Raw genomic sequence first — 23,957 nt, 5'->3', positions numbered from 1 at the left:
TTAAAGACTATTAATTTAGTTTTAACTTTAGGATAAACTGCTTCAAAATGTCCACTGAACTCAAAGGTCTTCACCCATCTTAGAAAAAAACATGAGATACTTGTTTATAGGAACAGCAGTAGTGGCAGGACAAAATAGTGCAACGAAAAGAGAAATAAATTTTCTCCATTTTTTTGGAGAGTTCTGTAACAAATTTATTTAAACCTAATGCATTCCTGCAGTCTCCAGAAGTAATAAACATGAGAAACAGGAGTGAAAATAGAACAAGGCAGTGCCCAAGCACAGGGACAGAACCTCACTCTTCCTTCACTTTTTAATAGCAGCTCTGACTGTCACAGGAGGCACAAGCATCTCAGGGAAATTGTGGTTCACACTTAGGTACTTAAGCCGTTCGCCTAATAAAGTGGAAATTAGATGATCTAGACACTGCTGAAAATGTTCCTCTGTGGTCAGAAAAGATGCATACAGATTAATATTCCCCTTTGTATCTTCCTAAACTGTTAATCATTTGAGCTTTTAGAAAAGTGATTTAAGCAAAGCCATAAGGGAAAAAGAAAACTATATGGGACTGTCGTTTTCTCAACTTTCTCAATGAAGAATTTATCTCATAACTTTCTAAAGAAATCCAAAAGCAAAACGTTCATGCATTAGAACAGTGCCAACTCGTGGAAAAGGCTGACCTGAGCAAGAGACAAAGATAGAAAAAACTTAGAACACTCTTCTCAGACAGACTGTAAAAGTACTAAATTTTGAGTTACCACCATAGACAGGAACTTCAGCAAGTATCAATTTCATACTCAAAGTACATAAAGATGTATGACATGGGCATTATCTTTCTGTTGTAAAAATTTCTGTTCACTTTTCAACAAGTCCTCTTCCTGCGACACACCCCCACCCCCATTACGGTTATCAGCAGTTGAGAAGCAACAATAGAGCAGTGGCATGCAAATACCAAGGTGTGTGTACTTCCAGGTGCATTTTTGCAATGAGCAGACAGAAGGAAGAGTGACTAACCTTTGCTTAGCAAAGGAGAAAGGAATGCATCTTGCATGTGTGGTCCATGGGATGAAACGTTGTCAATCTCCCTCTGAGAGGAGCCGATAGTGCCAAGCCAGCTGCGACTCCGAGGTGTGTTTGAAACCCCTGTGTCCATTTCCATGTTTACGAAGGTGTCTGCAGACTGAGATTTTAGCAGCTGCTCCCCCACAGCTGAAAAAAAACCCCAAGAACCCATCAAAAAGAAGTCATGTAATCATGAAATTTGGAAACCTCTCTCCAGGCATTTCAGGAAGCTAAAACTCGTATCTAAGTCAATATTCAATTAGTTTGCTGAGGGATCACCAAAAGCAAGGGAATGCACCAAGTTTAGGTCCTTCAAGAATTTCTGATCAACTTTTTATGCACTGGCATAAAAGAAATATCAGTTGGTAAAGGGTTAGCATCAATAGAACTAAATAACAGTGCTGCTACTACCAAGAGGAAGACTTGGCAGCTAGTGTCAACTTTGCCATAAGAAGGTAAACCAGCGAGCTAGGAGATTAATAATACAACAGAGGCTTACAGCAAGTAGTCAAAATTCCTACCCTTTCAACATAAAGCAAATTTCAAATATTAGAAACATTATTTTTTTAAATTTTAAAAAGTTCATCAAAACCTAATCTAAAAACTATGTAAGAATGTTGATTTTAGTAAATTTCTGTAGCAGAATTTCCATCACAGAGCAATATCCACGTTCAACTCAACATCTGCACAAGTGATACCCAGTTCAGTGCACCTGAGAAAGCAAGAAACCTCAACAGAAACAGTAGTGTAATCAGACTACACAAGAGATGCTGTTCGTGCTAAACAGAATCCCTTCAAAAAACACACTCTGTGGGAGAAAGCTGTGAAGGTGACAAGCCTCAACCTGTCCAAAAAGCCTCAGCCTGTTCTTTGCTTGGTTGAACTGATGTGAAGGACATACTCAGACTGATGGGTACAGGACAGCAGAAGGAAAACTTATTCCAAATCAACTCAGACATTACAGCACCTGTCTTGTACTTTCCATTCTTGAAAGGTGAATTAATGGAGGAAGCCGGTATGACTGGAAATGGCCAGAGGAAATCCTTGTGCAGCTTTTTCAAAGCAAACACAAAATCCTCCACACGGGCAGCTCTGGCTCGCTCCTTGCACAGCCACCCGATCAGCTCAAAGCCTAACTGTGCAGCAAAGCAGCCCAGGTCTTTCAGCTTGATTTCTTCTAGCAGATGCCGAGCATGCCGCCAGAGCATCATGTCGATGTACATGTTCTCAGCACAGTCGCTGTCTTTACTCCACCTACAGACAGAGCAGAGAACAGAGACATTAAGACTGGTAAAACTGAGTCATAATGGCTGTTGACCACAACCACAGTACATTAGGTAGTGGGAGCTTTCTATACACCAATAAAAGCAGTTTCCACTGTTCCTTGCTATTTATGTTCTCTGAAAGATCCCATTGTCTCAACAGGTAAGTGAAATAAGGGCAGGACATTACAACAGCAGCAGTGTCCATAGAATATTAAACTCTCAGCAACGCAGAAAAAAGTAAAGGAGAGGTAAAAGGCAGATGCCATTGCAAAGTGACTTCTGAGAAAACAGGTTTAGAGAACAAGTCAGGAAAGGTCCTAGACTAATGCTTATCAAAACTCTTAAGATTGTACTCTCTATGGAAAATCACTAAATAGAAGCATCTGAATTTCTACTGAGATTGTTCTGAAAGTCTTACATGGGCAAAAAAGTGAAACCAAGACAACAACGAATCCCAGCTCAGTGCTGCTTCTGAACACTAATACAGATCAATAAGTATTCTGTACACAGCAGTTTAAGCGGGATTCACTCCAAGGGGTAAAGGCTCTATTTATGGCTTGGCAACATACTGCTAGATCAAGATGTGCACAGTATCACAGTGCAAAGTATGCTATGACGCTGCAGTACTGTGAGCTGTTCAAGACTTACCTTTTAGCAAAACAGATCATTCTGATATAAGGCATGGTCTTGCTAGCTATTTAAACTACTACATACACATCCAGTGGATTCAGAGGTTTTTGGTCAGCAGTATCTACCTAGGTGTGCCTGTGTATGTGTACATACAAACACACACATGTGTATTTACATGTGTGAGAAAATATCCTCCCAAGAACGTAAGAGAGAGGCACAGACATTTTGACAGTCGGGAAGAGACACATGCAGAGGGATGTGGAGGGAGACTATGACAAATCTAACTCTCATATAATGTTCTCCTATAACTTAAATTGGTGAGAAAGTTAGTACCTAACAAAGCCAGGAAGAAGGTATTACTACCAATTACCTTTTTCCAGATGGGCCAGAGGGCATACTCAGTGTCTTTGTCAAATTAAACTTGCCATGAAGATTCTCTGCTGATTGGGATAAACTAATGCTGCGATGTCTGAAGAACTCAAAGCCACTACTTGAACTAGGTTCCTAAAACCAAGAAAACCAAAACATACAGTCAAAGGAGCAAACATGCTATATAGTAGCAAGATTAATCATAAAAGGTTTGATGCATAGTATTTGCTGTTCTCATTACAAACCTGAGTTGTTGGTGTAGCTGGAGGTGTCTCTGTTTCTCCAGAACCAATGGCTTTAAGAAATCTGATCATATGACGACAAAGATCCCACTTTCCCTGCTCTAAGGCAGTATTAAATAGGAGAGTAGCATGTTGTCTGCTAACTGCTGGAACTTCCATATTCTGCAAGTAACAAAACATAATTAAGTTACTTGCTTTTGCTATCAAGCAACAAAAATCCTATTAAGTCAAACCACACCATGTCACAGTCAAATATACCAGAGATTAGAAGCAGCATATTTCAAGCTATTATATTCCTTTTTATAACAGTAAACTAACTACTTACGTTGCATGATATTCCCCCCCTTCACAACTGGACATAAGCTCAACAGAAAACTGTTAAAAGTGATTTGTTTTAACATGTCTTAACTTCGGTATGACAATATTTTTAAAATACTACACTAGAAAATATCACTTCTCTTGCAATATGTAAGTACCATTACCTGTAGGATAATAAGATAAGAGGCAGCTGTGTCCAAATCCTGGGCCATTAAGCACTCCTCAAATAAGTCCTTTGGGTTTCCAACAGCAGCAAACAGGTAATTCCACAGGGCATATTCTGTCTTCCTAGCACAATGAACAACTGTCTGCAGGAAGAGGGGGAACTCTGTAATGAACTTCGCCACAGTGGGAAGCAGTGGGTCGGGAATGGGTTCCCGCGAGGTAGCTTCTTCTTCCAGCACTTCATGAAGCATCAGTTCTAGTACATGAGAAAAGTATGGTAACGTGGCACAGGAGTGGGCCAAAAGCAAGGCTTGTTCACCGAGGTTCCTAACCAAGAGCTGGCGTAAAATGTGATGGAGGTAGATCTGAGAGGTTCTCTCAACAATGGAGAAAGGAAAGAGAACCTCTAAGTGTTCTCTAGCACTGGTTTGAGTGTATAAACAGTCATAGAGCACAGTGTCATTAACAGCACCAAGAACCAAGGCATCTTCAAACAAAACAGCCAATGGGTATATGTTGATGTGGAAAGGCAGCATGATCCGTCTTGACAGAAAGGAATGCGGTTTTCGATGATCTCTGGGAAACAGGGGAAGCCAGACTTTCATACCTGCCCCACCACAGCTGAGCCACAGAGCCTCCAGTAAGTGGCGTTTCTGTTTGTTGATCCTGCAAGTAGTCCATACATTTTCAACAGACTGGGCTAGGACAACTGGAGCACAAAAAGGCAGCTATTTTAAAAGAAAGAAAAAAAGAAAAATCAGAATTCTTCATTATTCCTTTTTTTTTCCTTTTACCCTCTCCACAAGAACTCTTTTTTCAGCTATGAACTACTCTTTTCAAACAAGTTAATTCTTCTAACAGAGAAGAAACAAATCTGCTTAACTACACCCTAGCACCTGGGACAACACTACTTTTTACTTACATTAACTCAAAAGACATTTCTTTTACTTATTTAACCTCCTTATACTTAGTCAAGAAGCCAGAGGTGTGAGAATAAGGGAGAAAAATAAAACCTGCTCTCTGCTTCTTCAGTTAGCCCACGAGTCTAATCTAGAACTGACAAAATTACTACAAACACCGTATTTGCTAGTGTTTTACTGAGCTGCAAACAATTATTCATCTAAACTTTACAGATTTCACTCTTCCAAAGTGCTTGTTTCATGTAGAAATGGTTTTTGTCAGCACAGAAAAACTGAAAAGTTCAGTCATTGATTTCTCTTACTGTTGTTTTTACGAACTTTGTAAAAAGATACTCTGAACAGATGATAATGTTCCATAAACATAGATACTAGTTTTAGACAGACTGGAGATTTTCTGTCATTAGTGCATACCAGATTTTGCACAGGAATTTTATTCTTAAAATTCATATTTTTCAATGCAATACAAGTAGTAAACACCAGTATTAAATATTTCAGTTAGATATTTACACAATTAAGTAGTAACATTTCACAGATTCTTAGAGAAAAAAAAATATAATGGGAGTAATGAGTTACTTCCAGCTCACAATTCAGCCTGTAAGTGTACAAACACTGCCTTGCATTATAGACATCTTTTCTTTATGCCTGGACCACTCCATTCCACAACTTCTGCAGTCACTGACAACATCTTTGAAGCCATACAATATTCCACAGATATTTACTCACATGCTTCCTTTGATTAGGGTTATTATCCTTATCTCGTATCTGGGGTCCAGATCGATCCCTTTGCAACATGATGAGTTGTCCTGCTAAATTTAGCATAATACTTTCAGCCTCACAAGCCTAAGGATAAAAGAGTATTATGCAAAGTATTTTAAGCCTTTTGAACGCATCATTTTACTCATAACCACAATACAAACCCAGCATAATAAGAGTAAATTAACTGCACTGTCGTACAGAGATGACTAGCAACCAAATTCAAAGCAGAAGGACTTGGGAAAATCACGTAGAACTAAATACCTACAGATAGATTCACTTAAGCAGTTCTCATGCAAAAGAGTAAATACTGCAAGGTTTCTTTTTCACCAGACTCATTCCATGTGTTTATCTGATATAGGCTTTTTCCAGCTATGCCAAGCCACCAGTATTTGAAGAAAAATAAAGCTCTGGATTCTTATCAGTATCACCACTACATGGCAGCCAGTATCTGACTGCAAAGACTAACACTGGCAGACAAGCCAAAAAGGGTCTAGCCACACTTGTACAGCATCTTGAATTTTTAAAAGCTGCAGTTACAGAAAAATTTTTCTTATTAGACATATCAAGGAAGCAAAGTATTCTTTCTAAAGATTTATTTCAGAACTGTTACGTGTTAACTTCAAACCAAGCCACTGGAGCTAATACCACACTGTGCATGAAGTTTAGTTTTAAAATACATGGGTAGAGGGCCTGTATGGTAAATTGGCAGCATCAGGGGTTAAGGACACTAACAAGTAACATCACTGAAAAAGCTGAGACACTCTGCTAAGTCAGACACATTGCTCTGCCTACAGTGCAGTGTCATACTCAGTGCTAACATCAATACTTTTCTTTTGATCAGGAAGATTGACAAAGTTTGAAGATATGGGCTCTTAGAAAGAAAAGGGGTAATATTTGTTCAGTCTGAAACTAAATTTAAAATAGTACTAGTGTTCTAAAAAGTTCCAGTAGCTTTTTCTTAACACTAGGAAACACCATAGTTCAGGTAGTTCAGGAATAAGGCAAGATGGACTAGAAAACCACAAGTATATTGTTTTTCATGCCCTTGCCTAAGATCATATCAAAGTCTCAGGACAGATGTTCAATTTTATGGGACACTAAATTAGAATGAACTGAAGGAAGCAAGCAGAAACCTCATTTTACATCCATGCCACTGCTTTCATATCTGCCAGTGGCTTTGGTATGTGGAAAAATATGTACATTCACATGTCTACAGGCCTGCCTCACAGATGACACAACTTCTAAATGATCTTAAGGTAGCTGCTCTGATGAAAAAGTATGATTCATACTGCAGCTATCCTAATAGTTAAGCTTAATTTGTTTAAAGCACAGACAACAAAAATCCAAGTTCTCCTTGCACTGTGCTTTCAGTGGACTAAATAATTTCTGGAGTTAAGACATTAAGACAGGGATTCCCCTTCACACCTTAGTCATTGTTTGGCTGTTGGCCTATCTCCTGATGTAACTAGTGGGAGAGATTATCTCACTTTATTTTACTGTAGTAGGAAATTGACTAGAAGTAACCTTATAGGGTCATTATCTTTTCCTCTTTTTTGTTTATTCTTTGAGTAATGGACCTGTTGCTGCCAGAAAGGCATCTCCTAATGCAATGGATTGCTCTGGTGTTCAACTTTCAATACACAACAGAGAAACATGCCATTGACACAGTTAAGTTTAACTTGTCCTCCAAGATTTGGCCCCAAACTTTACAAGATGACACAAGAAGATATGAAATAGGACAGTTTGGATTTTATTTCCACCCACCTGTCCCCAGTTCACACACACAATGTCCATGTAACAAGCATCACAAAAAGCATGTTCTGCATTTTATCACATAAAAGAACCACTGATTTATGATTCATTTATCAGCCAGGTAAGCTTTGAGGACTAAGCTAACTAATCCAGGCACAGATTCTTTTGAATTTTGAGTGCTATAGATCTGTTACCTGCTGAGGCATCTTCAAGGTGATGCCAGTCTCTGTCCTCACTGATGTCAATGTAACAGACACTACAAGAAAAGGATGAGGAATGTACCGAGACATGGACACTTCTTGAAGAACTTGGATACTGGCAGTAGGGTTAAGACTGAAAGGAAAGATGACTACATTTAGCAATTTTAAAACAGTATTTAACGTAAAACTACTATCTTGACATAAACCTAATGAAAATAAGCAACCAGTTTACTCTACAGAACAACATAACTAACTATCCTTTAACCATGAATCCCATAGGCCCACATATCTATTTAAAGATACCAAATAAACCTAAGCTAGGCTACTTTATCTTGAGAGTTTTGGGGAATACAGGTATGAGTGGATAGAAGACAGTATCAGCTACATCAGAATAAGACTCTATTCACCCTTCAGTAAGACAATTCCAGGGTTTGGATTTTGTTGGGAGGGTTCTTTGCATTTCAAAAGCAATGAAAATATTTTCCTTTAAAGCAGATCAACAGCTTGCTTTCTGCTAAAATCAAAAAAAGGTCCCTTCTTGCTGCAGCCAAGATACCATAACTGTAAGAAAAACCACCTGCTTAGGTACTTCAAAAAACTATCTGGGAATCTTTATCACCTCCTTAGGTTCACTATTCTTAACTTCCTGATTATATTGCTGCTACTTTTGCACCAAAATAGCTCCCCACAACCTTACTGCTGACCAAAATTTTCTGTCATCATCTTTGCTACTCTGCCACCACTCTCACCAATTCCTACTTCTAACATTAGAAACATTTTTTTATTAAAAATATTCAAATATGTGGTTGTCTTTTAGTACCTTTATCTTCTATTTACACTCAGTTTTCAAGTTTCTAACAACTAGAAGATGCTGGTACAGACAGCTGGAAACATGCATATCTCAATCACTACTCCCACACCTAATGTGCGTATCTGTATACATGCAAGCGACAACACTCATGAACTACCACTTGTGCATACAGATAACACTTACCTCTCTGTATTTTAAAAATCTGACTCCGCAAGTTATCCAACACCTTTATAGCATTGTAAGAATTTACCCAGACTAAGAACAGATTTACAAGCACATTACTGCAAAAGCATTTAAATAGTGACACTCACCCTTCAGGCCTTCTCTCAATACTGTAAAGGCAAATGGAACAATCTGCTCTGAACAATATTACAATGTCCCGGAAGATGCTCAGTAGTAACGTGTCTGCTTGCAGTTTGGTGATGTGTGCAAATGCATTGTCAAGATTAGATGTTCGCAGGTAGACTCTCAGCTACAAGAAAAGGAGTCACTTGAACACAGTTTTACCAACAAACTAATAGTCATTCCATGTTTACTTGCTTTCTTTTTTGTGAATTGGCTGTCGAGGATTTCTAGTGAGACACATTACTGGGTTCTTGTTTCATCAAATGTTTTATCCATTGCATTATATTATTGCATCCAAAATGGTTAAAGAACAGTACAGTCAAATCTTAAATACTGAAAAACAATCATAAGGAAGGAGTTTTATCCATTAGTTTTAAAAAGCAAAGAGTAAGTAAAGCTCTTCTGCCCATCTAATTTAAAACCTTACAAAAGTGTCTCAAAATACTGTAACTAGATATATCAAAACAGGCTTCATGAAACAGGCTTCATGCTAACATGCGAAAATATCACAAAATTTTCAGAATAGTAAGGCCATGGCAGTCAGCAGAAAATAATTTTTAATAGCAATAATAAACTTTTCTAAAAGAATTACCTACATATTAATACAGAACATGACCAAAAGCCACCTATGTATCAAGCTTTTTACACTGTAGAAAAGATATTCTAAACATAATTCACTCATAGCTCACCTCTTCCTGATGATCATTTAAATTATAACATGCAAGAACAATGAAGTCATTCCACCACGCTAAGCCACCTGTTACCATCATATTTTGCTCCTAAAAAGAAAAAAAGCAAGTAAATTTTATTTATGCATGTATTTTTATATACTTATACACACATAAACACACACGTACACTTTATGGGTAATTTCTGAAAGCCATACATTATGTCTATAAGCCTTACTGATAGACAATCTATGTATGTGAAATTTTTATTGTTTAAAAAACTCTTAAAATGCTAAGAAAAATATGTGAAGGACAAACATTGTCTTGCAAAACACAGCTCCACAGTTCCTTATGCTACTGACATCACTGAACTCTCTCAAATTAACTTTCTGCTTTTGGCCAGAATTTACAAGCTTAGCATCTAAAGCTGTACTTCACACAAACTCTCAGATAAGACATATGGCAGTGTCTGACTATACACACTCAGATTTGGAAGCCTTTTAATAATCAGACACAAATTATTATGCCAAAGCCACAGGATAAGCATTTCAGCCATTTTATGAAAAACACATGCAAAACCATCATCTCTAATCCCAAGTGTGTCTACAGGCTGTTGTTTATTTGAAAAAGGTATTTTTTAATTTTCTTCAAGAGTCACATTCCAACAAGTACAACCTCCCCAATATACCTGAATAAAGTACTACAACCTCTCACCTGGGTAATGTTTCCAAATAGCTTCCATTTTTTGGTAAGTAAAGAATAATGTGCAAAACCAAACTTGCCAACAACAGCTACATTCTGTCCAAGCTTGTCAATGGCTGAAAACTGTTTAAAGAGAAAAAACCCCAAAACTTCAGGAAGGAGCTTATTTAAATTATATATCCTATCCAAGCGCAGCACCACAAGGCAATATAATATCAAGAGTCAAAACCTGTAAAGTATCTTCATGTTTTCTACTTCACTGCCCAATACATCCTCTTCTTTTTGTAATTTAAAACACTGACTTCATCTTCCAGAGTCATCCAACCGTAAGGGACAGTTATAAAAAACCAGTACTTTTAAAGAACAAGAATGTATTCTTAAAATACTCACCCTTATAGGCCAGTTGCTCTCTAGATACGTACTATGAATCTAAAAGAAAACAAAGAGAAAACCCAAACCCATGTAACTATACCAAGCACCATTAAAGTAATGATTAATTACAACGTTCTGAAGGAATGTACACAATGCCCACGTTTTTCCAAAACACTGGTTTAAAGGTTTTTAATGGTGGGATTTCTTTTTTAAATACAATTACTTCTCCCACCCCTCACCCCAGAAGTTACTGAAGCCTAAATGTTAGCCTGTTTTTAACATAAGATACACAGAAATACCTTAACAACATCCAACAGCCAATACTATATTACAGATTATTAGTCAAATTTTGCTCTTCTCCCCTGCTAGGTACTTCTCCCCCATTAGAACCTTTCAAGGGAACATACAAGTTTTGATAAAACACAGCATTCAGGAGAGACTTCCAGTGTTGGGATGAAATTTCTAATCCTATCAGAGGTACACATCAGCACATCCAAAAGCCTTGTTATGAGAGCACTTGACTGGGATATGACAAATTAAATCTTGATCCTGGATGTCACATGGTTTCTTCATGTCACATGGAATGATACAAATCCAGGTTCAAACTCCAGCCCTTGGTTTGATACAAGGCATGTAGGTGCTTTCATTAACCAGCCACTGACTGTTCTCATGGGTGTGTTGCTCACTCTAGTAATTCCAATTGTGTTAGTTTTACTCCTACACAGAACGATGACTTTCCCCTCCTGTGCCAGTTTCAGAAGACTGAAGAGCTACCTGGCCAGCTAAGGGAAGATTCAACAGTGTCTAGAACCTGACATACATGCCTCAAGTCAAATGCTGTTTAATAATAGAGATTCAGGTACGATGTGAAAAACAAAATCGGGGGGACTTCTTAAAAACTTTTATTTACAAAAATATCTACCAATTCAAGCATGGAAGAGCATACAATAACATTACAGATTAAAGGTTATTTAATTTTTTCTCCATATTACAGAGAAAATAGAATCTGCCCCATTACTACCTCTGGAAATTCTTCTTTGCAAGCTTGATATTGTGAAGTTTTAATTACATGATTAAATAGATGCCATCTAAGACTGGTTGAAAATATAGCCAAAGTCTGAAGGATATATTCATGAGCTGAATATGCTTAAAGCAATTTGCATAAATAACAGAACAAATCCCTAAAGGATTTCTTGCATTTTGCATTTATTCTCCCTTTCAAAGCCCAGGACAGTAATTTAACTACTCCTTCCTGAAGTCAAAAAGACATTGTATTTTTTTTTATTGGCCAGAATGCAAACCCATTAGCCACAAGGCTGAGATAGTCAACATTCTTTTACCATTTCACAGTAAGAAAAAGCCGTACCAGAGGAAATCCAATTGCCAATTAAAAGGCAATGATCTCATACTAGAGGAAAAGGGTATGGCAGACAGTGATCAGCTGCTAATTCCAGCCCTATAAACTCTTGCAAGCACAAAGCACATATGGGCAACCATCAACGATTACCTGTACAACATGCCAATGCCTGTGTCCTAGTAAAGTGCTTAAACCCTGAGAATCTAAACTGACATCCGAAAATGGGCCTCTCTCCCTGGTAGGCTTATGTTCAGAGTGTGCTGAAGCATTTCTGGGACTCTGAGCCTGGGTTGCATCTCCACAGTTCAAATATAAGCGATCTTCTCCTTGAAGGAGGACTTGTTCCTGGTTACTCTACATTAAAAACAAAACAACAAAAAAACCCAAAAGCAACCTTGAACTCCATGTACAGAAAACAAAGGAAAACACACAATCAATATATTAACAGGTTCTATGTAAACAACATGAACAGTAAGTGTTAAGGCAGTTCTTAGGTTTTTTATCACTACGTACTCGTAGGTTTTATGTTACAATATTGCATAGCAATATATTCAAAGTACTATATTAAAGGCTCTATGACAAAAAAGGAAGACCAGCCTAATGGCTGCAAAGCAGACTTTAAAACCTGTTAAGAGAGTAACTCAAGGTCACCTGAAAACTGAAAATATGCTTTAAAATAAGGATATATTTATCAAACAAAAATCTTACCATGCAAGGATTAACAGTGAGTGCACTCTTGATGAAATGAAACTGCAGAATACCAAACTGGTGAGCTTCATTATTTGCATCTCTTTCAGGCTTCACGTTTGAAGAACTCCCATCAATAACCCACAGATGATACCCTTCTGATCCCCAGGTCTGAATGTAAAAGAATAACAATAATGAAAACCCAAACCCAAACACTATAGTTTTTGAGAAAACAAGAACTACAGAAACTTACTGTAACTAATTTTATGATAGACATGAACCTGGCAAAAAACCACACAGTTTGGTATTCTTAAAAAAAAAATCATTGTAGGAATCGTAAGTAACCCACAGCAGTAAAGTCCACAAGGAATGGTAAGAACCTAGATTAAATTCTTTTCTTTTTTACATAAAAAATGTTGATTAAATGAAAAGTAACTATGTAAGACATCCACATAAGTAATGAAGACTGTTTAGCTTGCAGCTGAAAGCAAATAACAAAAAATCCACAAACAGAATCCGGTATGAAAAAACGCCCGATCCCCAGAATTACACTGGCTGTTCATTAAATTTAATGGTATCAGAATTTCAATCTTTGGGTTTTTTTAGAAGGTACATTGTACTGTCCTTGCAAATATATGCTGCATGTTTAAAATTGTCTATCTTCATAGCACCTAAGCTACACATAAATAAAATCTAGTGTTTTAGAAGTATTGTACAAAATTCATCATGGTTTGTAAAAGAGGCCTTGAAAAATGTGGTTTTTTTCATGTACTAGCAGGATTTCATCTTAGTTAGCCTGTATTGAAACAACAGCAGTTAAGACTCTCTTGAATTCATATTTTGAGTTGAGATACTTAACAGCCAAAGGTAAGCTAGCCATTTTAGGGAAACAAATACATTTACAATTAGTGTTGTTCTGTGCCTCATTGTACTCTGAAATATGCCATCAGAATAAAAAAACCCAAAAGATTAAGGAAAAACCATTCATTCTTAATATTAAAATCAAGTCCAAGAAAAGGCATGTCATGCACACTTCATGATCATATACACAAAAAAGAGTATTTAAAAAATCATCAGTTGTCCCTTTTACCTCTTCCTTCAATACAACATTGGTGTATTGAATCTTACTCTTAAGTAAGTAAGGCATCTTACTGTTTAAAATTAAGCTAAAGAAAACTTTTCAGAAAACTGAAAATCTGTTTTACTAAGACTAATTAAAAATATTAACAGCCATCCTATTACAGTATTTTTACATTCGTATTTACCATAGAACTGATCTTTAGAGGGTCCTTTTTGGAACCATCAGACTGATACCTTAAAAACAGAACAGAAAAATTTGAGTGTGGAAATAACTTCATCAAAATAAGAAATCATCTTCTTATCTTTGTACTGTCATAGGGCTCTATATTGAAACTATAAAGCCTGTTTGATCCATGACGCTGCATAAAAGGCCATAGAATTGTCAGATGTCTAGAATAAACTGTTTGAATTGTGCTTTCTGGATGTTAGCACTTTTTCAGCAAATATATACTGGCACTGAGGAAATTTTAATATTTGCCTGCTTTTAGGGTGCTTTGCTTTTACAGCCAAAAAGACCAATACAAAAAGAAAATAATACATTTTCATTTATATTCAAAAGTTCCCCTCCCAAATATTATTCAATGATTCCAATATCTAAGGAATTATAATTTAAAAGATGTAAAAAAAGCTAACTTGGTGAATTAGTTTTCAATTACATGATTTTAACTATAGAAAAATAAAGGTTTCCAATAAAGCATTTCACAATTTCATTAAAGATACTCACGCAAAATCACCTCCTAAAGTACAGATAAGCTGAGCACCAAAAACACTCCACAATGACAAGCCTCCACATTCCCAGGTCACCATCACAACACAGCTATCAGGTGACCATCGCATTAGTTTAACAGGTCCTGTTTTATTCCAGATATCTGTTTAAAAACAGACAATAACATACCATGTAAAAAACATTAAATGTCCTCCAACTGCTTTCACCATAAGAGTAGAAACAAAAATACATGGAAATAAACATTTGATTTTTCAATTAACTTTTTTGCTACATTCATCAAACTGACATTGGCAACATGAACATGAACAATACATGTTTGGTTTCATATGAAACTAAGTATATACAAGAAAGGCGAGAAATATACTGTGCTATGACACAACCATAGAACTGCAATTCTGGTAACACAATTTTTAGACAAAAGAAGACTTTATATCCATCCTCGAAACCTCTTCCTTTGGCACTTAGCACAACTGTAAAACTCTGTTGTTCACAGACTGGATTTTTTTGTTGAAACCTAGTAGGCACACAGATTGTCAGTTCAGGACACAATTCGCCCACTTTGTACGTTCCTCACTCTCAAGTCCACAACACTCATCATTACTACATGAAAAATTCCACTGAGCTTCTGTTCACTGCAGCTCAGGCAGGGTCCTGGATTACTCATTTTTTTTGATAATAATAATCAACCTACATGTCAGTTGTTTCAAGTTAATTCATACCTCTATTATTTCATTAACAGTTTGACAATAATCTCTCATTTTCTCAGGTGAGTAACAGTAAAGTGATCTCAAGACTACCTGTGGGAACTACTAAAATCTGCATCATTTAAAAAGGAACAACCAGAAGCAGCAAGTCTGTAAACCGCTAACTCAGATTCAGTTTTAGTAAAAAACAAAAAAAAACAAACCACAAACAAAAAAACGCCAAAACAACCCCACACCCGCACATATGAAACACATCCAAAAGTCAGTTAAAAGCAAACAGCTTAAAGAACAAATGCGCAAAAGTAAATTACTACAAACATGCAAGAGTAAATACTAATCCCATCAGTGATAAAGCAAACAACAAATAGTTGTTAACTAGCCAAGGATAAAAATATTCTTTAATACCCTAAAAATAGCTGGAAAATTCTAGTAATAAGAGTAGCTCACCAGGATACTGTTTTGGTGTCAGCTCCAATTTATGAGAAAACTGCATGGCGCCAGTGGTGGTATCTATTGTATAAACCTGCACAGAGCCGCTGGAAGAGATTACACATGCTTTAAGACTATAGACCATTTGGATTTCTCATCAATTTCAAGAGGTCAATATAATCTGCTTTTTTCTCACCAATACCAAATTTATCTAGAACAGAAACATTGTGTCAAGTAACACTCAAAGAACTTTAGGAAACAAATTTGTAAGATACTTTCCAGAAGGTAGTGGAGGACCCAAAACACTGGCCCTTGAAAACCCAATGCACTAAGACTATTTCATTCTCTGATAAACACATGTGTACACACACAACCACAAATATCTATGGCTTCCAACTGCAAGACAATCCAAGAGGGAAGTCAGTATTCACTCAGTGCTGATCAGAAGTGTACTAATGCATACCAAGATCAATGAATTATAGTCACTATTCCTATTTCAGAGGCAAACACCAACACACTGCATTGTTGCTACTACCAAGAGTACTTTTTCTTAGGAAGACAGTTCAAGACTAAACTACCCAGATCTTCTGAAATGCTATAAAAAAGAAATATATAAGATGCAATTTAAAAAAAAAAACCAACCACCAACAAAAAAACAAGCAGCTGCACTCTAGACCAGCTGAAGTAGTTTTATACAGAACTTCTTGAAGGAGCAGTAAGCAAAACACCAGAACTAAAGTACTTTTGTAACATTTAGTTTATGAATACCCAATTACGCAAACAGGCAACATTTTTCCTGACCAAATCAATGCTTCACAGAGCATTTTCTCAGTTGGGGATGAAGTGCTGATTCTTGTCCAGTATTATTACAACTAACTGCTTAGAACTGACTTTATAGTCCTGCTTTGAAATTAACTGGGACAGCTACACTTTCCAATCCTTGCTACTGGTCCAGCCAGCACCAATTTCAACAGCAGTTCAAGCAGGCAATCGTTTCTTTCGTCATTGCTCCCAACTTCTTGACACAGTAGATTATATAATCTCTAGGAAGACTGATCACTTTCATCTTTATAGCTCTGGCAGCACAACTTGTAAGAAGAAACTAGTACTTAAGCTTTGTAATTAAACCACTCTCATCCCCCGCCTCCCGTGGTTGTCCCCTGCATTGAACCAGCCTTACAAAACTTACTTGGCACATCCAAATGCCATTAGCCTGTATTTGTTATTTACTGCCACACAAGTTCCATCAATCACATCTTGAGCCCAGACACCGTGGAGCTGCTGTAAAGAAAGGAATTCACAGAGGTTTTAGCTAACAGTGCTTTTATTCATGACAGTCAGCTTCTACCCACGTGCTACCCATGTATGCCGTATTACAGATCTGCCAGCTGACCTTCATCACCTCAAGAAATTTCTATTGCAAATGTCAAGATTAACTGACATGGCACAGATAAACAAAATCCAGTATATGTAAAACTGGTTTCATTGCTCCTAACAGAAATTACAGAAAGATGTCAGTATGTAAGGAAACTGTTTATCAGAGCTTTGAATAATCAAAGCAAGTCAACACCTATAAGGCAAAGATACACCTGATACTCCATTTAAAAAAAAAACAACAACAGCAGCAGATGGTACTAAGGACGAACAGAAAACACGGAACAAGAAAACAAATCCCCATCTGCAACAGCTGAAATCACAAATATTCTAAATGTGTGAAGTTAGGGACAGACTACACAAATTCTTCTGGGTTTTCTGTAATCAAAATAAGGATATTTAATCACAAAATATATTTGAGTTTGTAGGGTGAACTACAGGTAAGAAAAGACTGAACTAGGAAACGATTCCTTTAAAACAGATTGTGAAGTATGCTTGTCACTATGAGAAGAGTTAGACTTGATTATGGCTAAAAGCTAGAAATAGCACCTATGATACTTTGCCATAGGAGAAACCAATTCTTATCTCCCCACGTATAACAGGAAGTCTGTCACAGAGACAGTAAGAAGACCGCAGAATTATAATGATATTTTGTAGCAAAAAGAAAATATTAAATATACTATCAACTATGGTCTCCCATAAGCAGGTACTAGCCCTAAACCAATCTAGTTTAAATTATGGTATGAAAGTTATCTCTTAAGCAGTTGCAAACTTTTAAATTTTTTTGCAGCTGAATGTTATTTGAAGTAGAAAGCTAACTGAAATGCAGAGACCAAGGGAAACACATTTATTTTAGAGTGCATGCTAGAAATACTAAAGGAAATATACCTCAGCAGTGAATTTGCTTGACATTGGTGTTATGAAACCAACTCTGCCATCATTGAAAACAACAGCAAAACCATCAAGCGTGGCACAGTATTCCATATCTCTGACATAAACATCTTCAAAGCCCAAAAGTGAACCTGCTGAGAAATATCACCAACTTAAAATATGTGAACACAGTGATACTGCAAGCCAGCAGTCATTTAAGTTGTTTACTTATTGCTTCACAGAGAAACCCAATTTAAATAGGCTATTTTGTTCACATTTACAAAAGGCACATTTTTCTCATCTTTGCTTCAGAACAGAAATAACATTTTATATTAGGCAGTATTTTGCCAATAGTTAACTATCATAAGCAATACAAAAACCCCAAAACCTACCTCGAGAAGACTGGAGGTCCACAGAAAATGGAACTGTACACAAGTTGATGGCTTTCCTTCCATTGGTCATACCATCCCAGTGAATGAGATGGAGAAATCCATCAGCAGTAGCCACAAGTAGATCCTCTATCGTGGACTGCAAACTAACAAATGTATTCGTCATTCTCTAAAAAATGGCATCTCAAATCAAACTCACAAAAGGATCAATTACTGTAACAAACACCATACTACCACCTCTTATATCAGCAACCATGTTGAGAAGTTACATCAAATAAGTTACGAACTAAGTCCCTAAATCCTCTAGAAGGTACCAAGCTGACAAAATATGGTGTATGTTTATTTTTCTCCAGCAATAAGGTCCATATTGTGTGAGTAATTGTTCAACCGGTGTATGAATTGCTGAAGATAATTTTAATACTTTTGACTAAACATAAGACATTGCTGCCAACAGTCAGGTTATTCATCTATCCCAGAAAATAACCAATATTGCCTAGGCTGCAAATAATCCACAACACTATGTAACATGTGGTCTAAGTTCATTGATGAAGCAGAAACTAGACTTTTCCTAAATCCTTCCCCAAACATCTCAAAAATTCTGAAAACTATTGTTAATCTATTTGTATGCGATAACAACCTGCAGTTTCCCAGGAAAGCTTTTTTCGTACACAGTGTATTTCTTCCAACATCCATTTTTTCCTGTGGGGCCTCTTCCCAAACTGTACTTTTCCACCCCATCCCAAAGCTACACATTTGCATCAACTTTTCACACACACTTATTTAGCATGTTCAAAGCTTACTTATAGGGAAGGCAATCACCACAAAAAAAGGAAGAGGTGAACAAAAGGGTTTTCCAGGACAGATAGGGACCCTCTGCAGGCAGCTGGAGAAATGCTGAAATGTTGCGTACAGTTTTGCTCTTATGCACCTATGTCCCCATGAAATTGCTAATCGATACTTTGAGCCAAAGGACAAACACATTTATAGTAACATAACGTAATACTGAATGTACATGTGCTATATACCTCTATATGGCAAAAATATTAGTATAGCCAAGCACAGAAAGAAAGAATTCTCAAACAGCAATTTACTTTTTCACCTCTTTACTTACTGTTAGTAACTGTTAGTTCTTACTACTAATAAGTCTAAAAACTTATTAGAAAGGTTTTTTTCCATCCAGTTTCCCCTTCACTTTTCAACTAGTAACCACTATATGCAGAAAAATTCTTAAGACATGATTAGTGAGCATACCTTGTGATAGAGGCTTGCAAGTCCAGCACCTTCTTCATTTCTAGGTTTAATGAAGGAGCACACTGTTCTTCCTTATAATGTGGGGTTCCTTTTAGATGTGGGCCTCCTCTAAAATAAAAGAGAAATACTACAACTGAAACAAGATGACCCTCTAAAGAGCTAAGCATTACTTACATTCCCAGTTTTTTTTCCCCCCTATATACACCAGACACTCATGCGCAACCTGCCACAAGCAATACTTAATATCTAAGACATAATTTTAGTGCAAAAACTTTAGTCTGTCTTATCCTACACACCTATAAAGACTATGTAAACAAAATAAGACAATGAATACAGAATGAACATTAAAATAACTGTGTAGCCCACCTTAATAATCCTAAAATAAGTGATATATATTAATGCAAATTCTGAATCAGTAAAATGGTATTCAACAGTTTCCATTAATTAAATGTGTTGAATTTTTATGTATCTCCAATTCATTCTTTTTCAAGTTACATTACAGACCCTACAGACTGTAAAACATTCATGTTTCTTCAGTTACTTTTGCCAGATCAATATTTATACTACTAATTCAGCATGCATAACCCAACAGGTAGACATTTATTACAGTAATTCCTAAGAATATACCTCCCTATAACAAATTAAGAGTAAACCTAAGACCTGTTACAAAGCGATAACTAAGCACTGATTCTCTTCCTTTAAACAGACCATTATACAGTATCAACTTCTAGATGTTGAAAGCTTTCAGGTTTTATTTTCCTCATTTTAATTTTCACATTTCATTCTCTAAATGCAGTTATTTTAAAGCTCAATACAGTATCAATAAAATATTCCTTATTTGTCTGGGTTACCAGATGTGCCACACATTTCATTAACTTTTCTTTTTTAAAATGAAAACTGACCTACAATCCTAAGTATTGTAACATGCCATCCAGCTCGTCCATGTCATGAGCATTATGCTAGTAAAGCAAACTATGCATGAAACAGGCATTGCAGACAAGTTAAGAGTTTAGTATAACTTAGAAACAAAGAGATACATACACAAATCTACTAATCTTTACCTGGATTTTAACTGACAAAACCCTTCTTCTATTTTATACCAGGGTAGCCAATGCAACTGCCCAAGACATGGCAAAAACCCAAGCAGCTGCAGTTTTAGGTAAGCTTGACACCACAGGGATGCCTCAATCTCTTTCCTGCCTTGGTTATCACAGTCAATATCAAATGCCTTAATTCCGTTACCATTTTAGAGCTAAACACAAAATTCCTACCTGTTACTGTTTGATGGACACTACACCTTTTCTTACACAGCAAGGACAAAGATACATGCTAGCTAAGGTAAGGCCAAGGCAACCTTTGACATTCTGGAATTAGCAGACCAAAGCAGTAACATCTTTTCAGAACAAAACCATGGTGACCATGAAGGATTATAGCAGAAAATGAGAAAAATTACTGTAAGGTTGGTTAGTTAGTTAATCTACCACCCACAAATGGTAACTTGTACAAACATTACATTACTAAAATGTTTGTATTTCAAAAAAATACAGCTGACTTGGGGAAAAAACGGCCCTTCATGTAACGTAGCTATCCTGGACCGACAGGAGGTCTGAAACAAGTTAAAAAGAAAATGTGGCTAGTTAATACTAGCATTATGGCCTTGTGGGTTCTTTTAAACAGTAAATGAGACTGCATTTCTTGAAGTTCATGAAGCAAAATCCCCCTAATCTGGCCTGCTGTCTTTTAGAGTCAGGGATTTCACAGATGAAAAAATATAACATAGAGGATTAATTCCTTCAGATCTCTAAGTCGCTATCTGCAATGCAACATCCTGGGGGTTGGAGACACTCTTAACAAAACCCCAGGTATTTTGTTGTACATATTACCTACATAACACCATACAATATGCCTGTTGTAACTGACTGAGGTACATAACCAAATATAAACACAGTGTTTCTGCATAGCACAAAATACAAAGCCAGAATGGAAAAAATAAGGTTTAAAAGACAACTTTTGCTAGTAGAGAAATTTCAAATCTCCATGTGGGCAAGCTTCTTTTTCTTTAAATACTTCTATTAAAAATAGTTTACAAGAATATTTAAGTAGTTTCAGTTTCATGAGCTAGTTTCATCTGCAGAGCATACCTTCTTCCATTGAAGCACTATCATCATGACTGACACTCCAATTGTCAGTATTTTAATGCATTGCCTGTGATTATTCATCGATTCAAAAGAATGTGTCAAATTCATCGATTCAAAAGAAACCCTTACTATGGGTGCAAAGGGGCAAAATCCAAGCACACTTGCGTTCATATAGTCCACATCTGCAAGAGTCAGCCATACTAGTTAAGTCATTTTGACCTTTACACGAAGAATGTGCACTGCTGACGGAAGCAGGAAAGAATGTTTGCTCTGGGTTGCCACATCAGCACCTGCTTGTAGCCAAACTTTTAAGTAACTCACTTTTGCACAAGAATTGAGAGGAACACATTCCAGTGACCAACCAGCAGCATGCCGAAACAAATATAACTTCACTTCTGTTTGCACAGCCATCTGTTAATGTAACTAAACCTGTGAATAAAACTTCTTAACACTCAGAACTAAGAAAAATCTCCCACTATATCTGCAATCCAAGAAACCCCCAAACATGTAAAGATTAGGAATGCAGGCTGTTCTTTTAAACATAGAATATAAGGTTTATCGGGAAGTTTCACATCTTGAAGACTAAGGTGTATTTTTTAAACTAACAGGTTCATTGTCTGTTCACTATTTAGCATGTCATCAGTGATACGCTTGTTCACAGAAAACTGAGCACTATTTGGTGTAACAAAATGTCTTTCAGATGTTGAAAGCCTACACAACTGTATCTCATGGATCACCTTTTAAATAATGGTAAAGAGGAATGGTAAATATAAGTCTACCTTAATAGCTTGCCCTGTGTCCAAACTCCAATTCTCTCAGCTTTCCCCACATTAACCTTCTCCTGCTTCAGTTCTAACCTGACTTCCTCAAAATGAAAGAAGAGCCTATAAGTAAGTGAATTGCTAAAATTCCTAGTATGGAGTCATAATTCCTTTGTATTCATTTGATCCCCTAACAGGGGAAGAACTGGCTCTGCAAGTAGCACTGATTCTGTTAGAAGAAAAACCTGTAAGCTCAAATCATGATGCAAGATGCAACAATGAGAAAATGGAGAATTGTATTTAATTCCCCCCCAGCCTCTTCAAAACCCCACAACAAGAAATCTTAAGCATCCTAAGTTCAAGAAAGAGGCAGCACCATGCAAAACCATAGCGACCTAGCCTCCCCTGGTCTGTGAGGAAGAATTTCATTGAGTTTGTTATCTGGTGTGGGGTAGGCTCAGGGAGGAAACAGGACACCACCCAGCAAATTTTTCTAGCAGCACAGTGCTGCACTTTGTCCTCCACTACATGCACAGTGGTTAAGTGGTACACCACGATCCACGGGCAAAACTTACTCAGAAACATCATTACCAGACATAGTCACTGCTAGCAGAAGCAACTAAGAAATACTTAAGAAGTTAATTACAGCAAAATCTGAAAGGATGTACTTAAGGACTTTATAATTTGCAATTAAGATACATAACATGTTATCTTTTTTAGTCTGTTCTATGTATTTCAAAATCATGTTCAGTTTTACAAAATAATGTTCACTGTTTTCTGCTTATTACTGGAGAATTCTATTCCAGAGGTAGAAATAGCATTAGATTAGGATTTAAGTTTCGACCTTACTATCTGGGGTAATCATAATAATACATGTAGATGTTATGGCTGGATAATAGTTTAGAAAAGTTCAGAGATGCTCCCACAGTCAAATACTATGCTTCCAAAAAGAAAAGAGTGTGGCTATTAGCAGGTACTACATTAATTAAAAAACAAAGAAACAATGAACAAGTCAGTAGCATCCCTTCCCCCTAGTCAAATCATAGCTGCTTGGGAAGTAATGGAGATATTTTACTGAAAAAACTCTTGTTCAGTAAGTATCTTTTGAAAAAATAACTGACATAAACAGTATCAAATATTTTTATACTACTTCAGGGCTATGATATTCTGAATCATTGCTGCTAAAATGGTTTCTTCAGTAGTACTTCTTGGAAAAGAGAAAAAGAATCCAATGCCTTGATATTTCAACTATTAAGAGCATTATACATGTGAGAAAAAAAGGGCAAAATGTTTCTAAATTAATTTACACCACCAAGAAGTCTGCGTTGCTCTCCCTGAAGGCACAAAAAGCAAAACACTGAGAGCAGCCATTATTGTTGCATTAGCACAATTACGCAATGTTTATTACCTGTTTTTTAATTGGTTCATGCAAAGACTTCAGTTAGCCAGTTATCTGTAGAGCTAAGGACTTAATTTTTTTTATACCTGATTCAAAAAGCCTGCATCATCATCTCTGAACATGTGATTCTTCACTAATAATTGACTGTCCACCATGCTTTTTAGGAGTGGTTCTTAAACAAGTAAAACAAGTTACACTATGAGCTTTGATTTCC

At 36.7% G+C, this 23,957-nt stretch overlaps 1 protein-coding gene across 4 annotated transcripts in view; it reads right to left on the bottom strand.

The window, feature by feature from the left end:
- RIC1 (RIC1 homolog, RAB6A GEF complex partner 1) overlaps positions 1–23,957 on the bottom strand; it is a 53,691-nt gene that overhangs the window by 3,888 nt on the left and 25,846 nt on the right. For 2 of the 4 annotated variants that reach the window (XM_005434756.4, XM_055699212.1), the window contains 20 exons: positions 19,446–19,553; positions 18,198–18,340; positions 17,824–17,960; positions 16,751–16,842; positions 15,580–15,668; positions 14,426–14,570; positions 13,887–13,935; positions 12,643–12,792; positions 12,085–12,288; positions 10,596–10,634; positions 10,218–10,328; positions 9,525–9,614; positions 8,802–8,962; positions 7,674–7,812; positions 5,695–5,811; positions 4,051–4,779; positions 3,572–3,730; positions 3,328–3,461; positions 2,030–2,316; positions 1,015–1,209 (listed from right to left, as the gene is read on the bottom strand). In XM_005434756.4, coding sequence (XP_005434813.1) covers positions 1,015–1,209; positions 2,030–2,316; positions 3,328–3,461; positions 3,572–3,730; positions 4,051–4,779; positions 5,695–5,811; positions 7,674–7,812; positions 8,802–8,962; positions 9,525–9,614; positions 10,218–10,328; positions 10,596–10,634; positions 12,085–12,288; positions 12,643–12,792; positions 13,887–13,935; positions 14,426–14,570; positions 15,580–15,668; positions 16,751–16,842; positions 17,824–17,960; positions 18,198–18,340; positions 19,446–19,553 — 3,278 coding nt within the window. The remainder of the gene's footprint in view (positions 1–1,014; positions 1,210–2,029; positions 2,317–3,327; positions 3,462–3,571; positions 3,731–4,050; positions 4,780–5,694; positions 5,812–7,673; positions 7,813–8,801; positions 8,963–9,524; positions 9,615–10,217; positions 10,329–10,595; positions 10,635–12,084; positions 12,289–12,642; positions 12,793–13,886; positions 13,936–14,425; positions 14,571–15,579; positions 15,669–16,750; positions 16,843–17,823; positions 17,961–18,197; positions 18,341–19,445; positions 19,554–23,957) is intronic. The other 2 variants (XM_027799045.2, XM_027799047.2) reach the window with 2 other exon arrangements.

This window comes from Falco cherrug, chromosome Z (genome assembly GCF_023634085.1).
Source record: "Falco cherrug isolate bFalChe1 chromosome Z, bFalChe1.pri, whole genome shotgun sequence".
Classification (NCBI taxonomy): domain Eukaryota; kingdom Metazoa; phylum Chordata; class Aves; order Falconiformes; family Falconidae; genus Falco; species Falco cherrug.
The sequence above is the reverse complement of the archived record's forward strand: the minus strand, read 5'-3'. Positions and strand labels throughout refer to the sequence as shown.